This window comes from Dipodomys ordii, unplaced genomic scaffold (assembly GCF_000151885.1).
Source record: "Dipodomys ordii isolate 6190 unplaced genomic scaffold, Dord_2.0 Scaffold96, whole genome shotgun sequence".
Taxonomy (NCBI): Eukaryota; Metazoa; Chordata; class Mammalia; order Rodentia; family Heteromyidae; genus Dipodomys; species Dipodomys ordii.
The window spans coordinates 7,699,728-7,706,935 of record NW_012267312.1 but is presented as its reverse complement, the minus strand read 5'-3'; the positions used below and the strand labels follow the sequence as shown (position 1 = coordinate 7,706,935).

General features: G+C 39.5%; 1 protein-coding gene across 1 annotated transcript in view; it reads left to right on the top strand.

Moving 5' to 3' along the window:
- The window catches only part of Med14 (mediator complex subunit 14), a 108,044-nt gene that overhangs the window by 14,972 nt on the left and 85,864 nt on the right, over positions 1-7,208 (top strand). The window contains 5 exon segments of the mRNA XM_013026762.1: positions 423-596; positions 1,667-1,796; positions 3,773-3,901; positions 4,191-4,298; positions 4,973-5,105. Of these exon segments, the coding sequence (XP_012882216.1) occupies positions 423-596; positions 1,667-1,796; positions 3,773-3,901; positions 4,191-4,298; positions 4,973-5,105 (674 nt within the window).

Here is a 7,208-nt window from a genome sequence, read left to right as displayed (position 1 = left end):
CTTTTTGCTTATGTGGTGCTGAGGAATCGAACCCAGGGCCTCAGGCATGCAAGGCAAGCGCTCTACCACTGAGCCACCTTCCCAGCCCCAAAATTTAATTTTTATTTTTAATAGTTATTATAAAAGTGATATACAGAGGGATTATACTTATGTAAGTCAGGTAAAGAGTACATTTGCTTTTGGACAGTGTCACCCCTTCCCTCACTCTGTCCCAGTTTTTCCCTCCCACCCCCACCCACAAGTTGTATAGTTCATTTTCCACATAGTGTCCAGTGAGTACCATTGCTGCATTTGTTGTAGTTTTTTTAAATGATTGTGTGAAACCTTTATTAATTTATTAATTTACTATGGAGTGAACGATATTTAATGCAGAAAGAAGATGGTTTTCAAGTAATTTAATACATTTATCTTTTGTTTTAAAGATGATCTCAAGCTTTTTAGATCAGCAAGCCATCTTGTTTGTGGACACGGCTGATCGCCTGGCATCATTAGCTAGAGATGCTCTGGTCCATGCACGTCTGCCTAGTTTTGCCATCCCATATGCCATTGATGTACTTACTACTGGTTCTTATCCACGTCTACCAACCTGCATTAGGGTAAGTACTTTGTCCCTGTGTTCATAAAATTTGAAGACTTTGGGTATGGATTAAGGAACCTAGTGAAAAATGTATTTTTAAAACAAATACTTCATGTAATTAACTTTTTTCTCTACAAATAAATTTATGATTCTTTGAAATAAATTGGGACCAGATGTGAATAGGTATGAAGATGGGTGAATCTTTTTTTTCCATTTTGTAGGAAGAAGCACATGTACAAATGTAATTTAACATTTCAAGGGTGAAAATAACTAACTACACACTAGCTACTTTTTGGAAGTGTTTAAAAATTTATTGGGGCCAGGTGCCAGTGGCTCATGTCTGTAATATTAGCTACTCAGGAGGCTGAGATCTGAGGATTGAGGTTTGAAGCGAGCTCAGGCAGGAAAGTGCATGAGACTGTTTTCTCCAATTAAACACCAGAAAAACCAGAAATGAAGGTGTGGTTCAAGTGGTAGAATGCTAGCCATGAGTAAAAAAGGTGAGCTAGTGCTCAGGTACTGAGTTCATACTAGCACACATCCACAAAATTATTATAGGCACTATTGTATTTTATGTTTTTAAGAAATAGGGAAATAATTCTAGCTACGTAAGAGGCTGAGATCTAAAGATCACAGTTTTAAGCCAGCCCAGGCAGGAAAGACCATGAGACTCTTATCTCCAATTAACTACCAAAAAAAAAAAAAGCTGGACTTGGAGCTGTGGCTCAAGTGGTAGAACACTAGCCTTGAGCAAAAAAGCTCAGGGACAGTGCCTAGGCCCTGCGTTCAGACCCCAGGACCAGCACTTAAAAAAAAGAGAAGTAGGGAAGTCATCTAGTGATATTAAATTGATTTTATAAGTGGAGCATGAAGGAAATTGTGTTGTGGATAGTGAGTAGTTTTATGGTCTGAGTTAGGTGACTAGAGAATTACTGACACTATAATGCACGGTCACTGTTGGATGTAATCTGTAAAACACTCTAATGTTGAGACACTGTTGGGTAGAGTAAGAACATGTTATATAAAGACAAACACAGACAATTAGGCTTCTTTGTACATTATTTAAACATCACTTAAATTTTCTTGTAGGATAAAATTATTCCTCCAGACCCAATTACCAAAATTGAGAAACAAGCCACACTTCATCAGCTTAATCAGATTCTTAGACATCGACTTGTAACTACAGATCTTCCTCCTCAGCTAGCAAATCTTACTGTGGGTATGTACCTAACGCTAGTTTTTTTAAAGAATATTTTCTTATCTTGGGGTTCATTTCACTTAACATCATCTTATATGGTCATATGTACGTAGCTTTTGACCTTTTCTGCTTGTCCTAGACATATACTACTTATTGCAAATAAGGTAAAACATGGGACTTATGTTTCTTTGGGTCTGGTTTACTTCACTTAATATAATTTTTTCCAACTCTTTCCATTTTCTAACAAATGTCGTTCTTTCCATTTTTTCTAACAATGTCATTCTTTCTGATGGAGGCATAGAATTCCATTGTGTATATATACCACATTTTCTTGATCCATTCATCTACTGAGGGGCATCTGGATTGGTTCTATATCTTAGCTATGGTAAATAATGCTGCGTTAACATAGTTGTGCTGGTAGCTTTAGTATAGCCTTGTTTGTGATCATTTGGGTAAATACCCAAAAGTGGGATTGCTGGGTCATAGGGGAGTTCTATGTGGAATCTTTTGAGGAACCTCCATACTGCTTTCCAAAGTGGTTGAACAAGTTTACACTCCTACCAACAATGCAGTAGGATTCCCTTTTGGCCACATCCCCTCCAGGATCTGTTGTTATTAGATTTTTTGTTTTTGTTTTTGTTTTGGGTCCAGTCGTGAGGTCTGAACTTTGGGCCTGGGCGCTGTCTCTCAGCTCTTCAGCTCAAGGCTAGCACTCTACCACTTGAGCCACAGCGCTACTTCCGGCTTTTTTTTCTTTTTGCTTATGTGGTGCTGAGGAATAGAACCCAGGGCCTCATGCATGCAAGGCAAGTGCTCTACCACTGAGCCACCTTCCCAGCCTGTTATTAGATTTCTTGATTATAGCTATTCTAACTGGGGTGAGGTGGAATCTCAATGTTGTTTTGATTTGCATAGGGACACATGTGGTTTTTTCTTTCTTGCAATTGTTTTTAACATATTTAAAATGTACTATGTGATTTTTTTGTTTCTCTTGTATTTTTTTCCCCTACCATATAACCCCTGTTTTCACTGTATTTGATGTCAGTGCCTTGCATCTTGTATATACATTTTTTCTAATTTGGGGAAGGGAGGGGAAATAACAAAATGCTGAAATAAGGATACAGGTTGACCCATTGTAACAATGAGATGTACAAGACACTATGTTGAAAATGAACTTTACAACTTAGGCGGGGAGGGATGGTAGGGAAAAACAAAGGAGGAGGTAACAATGCTTGATAAGAAATGTACTCATTAGCTTACTCATGTAACTGTAACTCCTTTGTACAGTATTTTTACAATAAAAAACATACAGAAAAAGAATATTTTCTTAAAGCTGACAGCCAGTGGCTGATGCATGCAATCCTAGCTATACAGGAGGCTGAGATCTGAGGATCACAGTTCAAAGCCAGTTCAAGCAGGAAAGTCCATGAGACTCTTAGCTCCAATAATCGACCAAAAAGAGCCAGAAGTAGAGTTGTGGCTGCAGTGGTAGCCTGCTAGCTTTGAGCACAAAAGCTCAAGAAAAGCACTCAGGCCTGAGTTCAAGCTCCTCCAGGACTGGCAAAGAAAAAAAGAAAAAAGAAAAAAAAGAATGTTTTGGGATTTTATTCAAAGAAACATGAAAATTTTGACCCTCTCTTCCCCCATTTTGGCATTGCTTGAATTTGTGACTTAATTAGCCTCTTTTCAGTACCTAAAAAATACAATACTTGTATTTGAAGCTGGAGAGTAGGTGGGTTCAGCTGAGGGTGGAGGAGAAAAGGTGTCTTGGAGTAGAGACTGATGAAAATACTGTTTGTGTTATAAGAGTTACCTTTGGTTTCTTAATAACCTGGATGCTGGTTACTATTTATTCAGGAGCCACTGCCTTGTTTGGATACTTCTGAAAGAACTTTAAGTCTATTTAAAATTTCTTATAAGCAAGTCTCAGGGTCCTAGATTAGCAGGAAACTGCTTAATTTTTAGCAAAGTAAACATATTTCTTCTTCTTCTAAAAGCAAATGGCCGTGTGAAATTTCGAGTTGAAGGAGAATTTGAAGCTACCTTGACAGTGATGGGAGATGATCCAGATGTACCATGGCGTCTTCTCAAGCTAGAAATTCTAGTTGAAGATAAGGAAACAGGAGGTAAATCATAAATACTGATTTAAATCAGCAGTATTGATGGAATGTTTGATACTGAAACATTCTTCAAATAATAAATTTGTGCAGCTATTTATTATAAATGCATCCAAATTTTTATAATGATAACCATCTACTCACTATAAAAGTCTTATTTTCCTCAGCATGTGTTTCTCTAGGCTTTGTATGTAATTTTAGTTCTTATTTTAAATTCTTTATTAATCTATACTTGCCTAGTTGGCACAACCTGTACACCTTTCTAATTAATTGTCTTCTTTTCTCCTGCCAATGGAAGATGGGCGAGCTCTGGTTCATAGTATGCAAATCAACTTTATCCATCAGCTAGTGCAGTCTCGGCTCTTTGCTGATGAGAAACCTCTTCAGGACATGTACAATTGCCTACGTATCCTTCTGAAATTTGACATGTGTATTGTACAGATTTTATCTTCCTCTCACTTTATTTTCCATTTATCCTTTGTGGTGATCTCTACTCAATTTTCAGTAGAAATAGGTTTGGGGAACCACCAGAGTGATGAGCAGTGATAGATTTGTAATAAGAAATATTTACAATTTTCCCATTGACTTTGTAGGCACACCCCCAAAATATTAGTTAGAAATGGTTTGCCGGGTGAAGTGGCATATACCTATAATTCCAAAACTCAGGGAGCTGAGGGGAAGGATCATGAATTTCAGGTCAGCTTGGGCTACCTAGTGAGACCCTGTCTCCCCCATAAACTACTATTTTGGGAAAAATACTAGGTGGTCGAAATATGTTTTCTAAACTACCGACTTATGCCTTATGTTTTGTTTACATTGGTTCAAGATTAAATATAAATCTTTTTCTCTGAAATTATACCACAAGCGTTACAACTTTTTATGGTGAGTCATTGGAGAAATATGATTCAATAAAGCCACAAAATTTACCTTTTTTAGGATGGGTCATTAGAGTAGTATTTGAGAAAATTCCCTTATAGCCAGCATTTTGCAAATACATCCTTTGTTAAGTGAAGTTTGCCTATACTTGTTTGGCTGTTGAAACAACAAACTTTATTAGATTTGCTTAACAAGATCAATTAGATTCTTTCTGCTTGTCACTTCAATTAGAAGTGTTACATTCTCAGAGTCTAATGTTAATCCGAGAACGATGGGGAGACCTTGTACAGGTAGAAAGGTATCATGCTGGAAAATGCCTTTCCCTCTCAGTTTGGAAGTAAGTAAAATTGGTTCTGGTAGGTTCACATTATGTCTTTGTTTTCTTTTTTTCCCCTTTGGATGTGGGGCTTGAACTGTGGGTCTGGGCGCTGTCCCTGAGCTTTTCAGCTCAAGGCTATCGCTCTACCACTTGAGCCACAGCGCCACTTCCTGTCTTTGTTTTCTTATACATCTGATTTAATATATATCAGTAGCTACATGCCTCTGGTAATATACTTATATGTAACCAACTACATAGAACATCCATAATTAACGTGCTTCTTAGTGTGTTATGTGTTTTACTTTGTAGATATTTAATCTGTTTTTACTGATTGTTTTTAAAGTCTTGCTCCACCATCTTGTGGAAGACTGAAGGAATGGTGGAAGGGGTGAGAGGAAAGGAGAGATGTTGTTCAGAGTTCAAGAGGGCAGGGCTAGAGGTTGGCATGGAGCAAAGAACAGGCAGTGAAGGAGGAAACTGGGCCAAAACCCTATAGTATCTAGTACTTCCAGGTGGTCTCCCATCCAAGTACTAATCAGACTGTACTGGATTCTATTTAGCTTCCAAGATCAGATGAGACTGAGTATATTCAGGGTATCATTTTAGTATCATATTTTAGAGTATCATATTTAAAATATGCTTGTTTATGATTGTTAGACTTCTCTAGGAAACCATACAGGCATCTAAGTACAGAGAACAAAGAAGGGTTTATTGCCAGGAAAGGGGCTGACAAGACCCCTTCTCACAAGGGAGAAGGGAGAATAAGTGCCAGCTATTGTCTGAGGTGACCTTTATAATCTGGGAGGTTTAGGAGGGGCTAGAAGGGACTAGGAGATGGAGACCCTGGTGTGGATGTGAGGGCCAGGGGCTTCATCATGATGGACTAGGATTTATGGCTGCTTGCAAACAGTACATAAGGGGCCCTGCAGCTGCCCAGACCTGAAGGTCACTCTAAGGGGTTCTTGCTGCCTTATTTGGTGGCAGCTGCCTGAGAGAGGTGCCATCCCAAGGTAAAGGGGGTTGGAGGCTGATTGTTTACTGCCTTTGTTACATGGGCCTAGTGTTGTCTAGGAAGGGAGCATGCCAAGCTGTGGAAAGGGGAAGGAGAGTGCTAAGTTGTGGGAAGGGAGCTCATTGGGCTAACAATGATAGTTTTCCATTTTGAATTATACTTTTTTCTTTTGTGGTAATACAGGGGTTTGAACTCATGGCCTAGGTGCTATCCCTGAGAGGAAGAGAGCATGCCAAGCTGTGGAAAGGGGAAGGAGAGTGCTAAGTTATGGGAAGGGAGCTCATTGGACTAACAATGATATTTTTCCATTTTGAATTATACTTTTTTCTTTTGTGGTAGTCCAGAGGTTTGAACTCATGGCCTAGGTGCTATCCCTGAGCTTCTTTTGCTAAAGGCTAGCTTTCTACCACTTGAGCTACAATTCCATTTCCAGCTTTTTTGGTAGTTTATTGGTAATAAGAGTCTCATGGACTTTTCCTGCCCTGGCTGGCTTTGAACTGGCAATCCACAGATCTCAACCTCCTGAGTAGCTAGGATTACAGGAGTGAATTATACCTTTTAAAACTTAGCGTTGGCTGGCACTGGTGGCTCACACCTATAATCCTAGCTACTCAGGAGGCTGAGGTCTAAGGATCGTGGTTCAAAGCCAGCCTGGGCAGGAAAGACTGTGAGACTCCTATCTCCAATAAACCACCAGAAAACCGGAAGTGGCGCTATGGCTCAAGTGGTAGAGTGCTAGCCTTGAGCTGAAGAGCTGAGGGACAGCGCCCAGACCCAGAGTTCAGGACCCACAACTGACCCCCCCCCAAAAAAAAACCACAACAGCAAAAAGCAAAGCTGGAAGTGAGGCTCAAGTGGTAGAAGGCCAGCCCAGAAATATTGAGATCCCAAATTCAAACCCTAGTTCCATTATAAACAAAACTTTGTTTTTAAGAAAATCAAAATCAGACTCTGCATTAGAGAATGCTTGAATGTTTGAACTTATCTTGATTCCTAATTTTTTTTGGGGGGGGTCTGGTCATGGGGCTTGAACTCTGGGCCTGGGCGCTGTCCCTCAGCTCTTCAGCTCAAGGCTAGCACTTGACCACTTGAGCCACAGCGCCACTTCT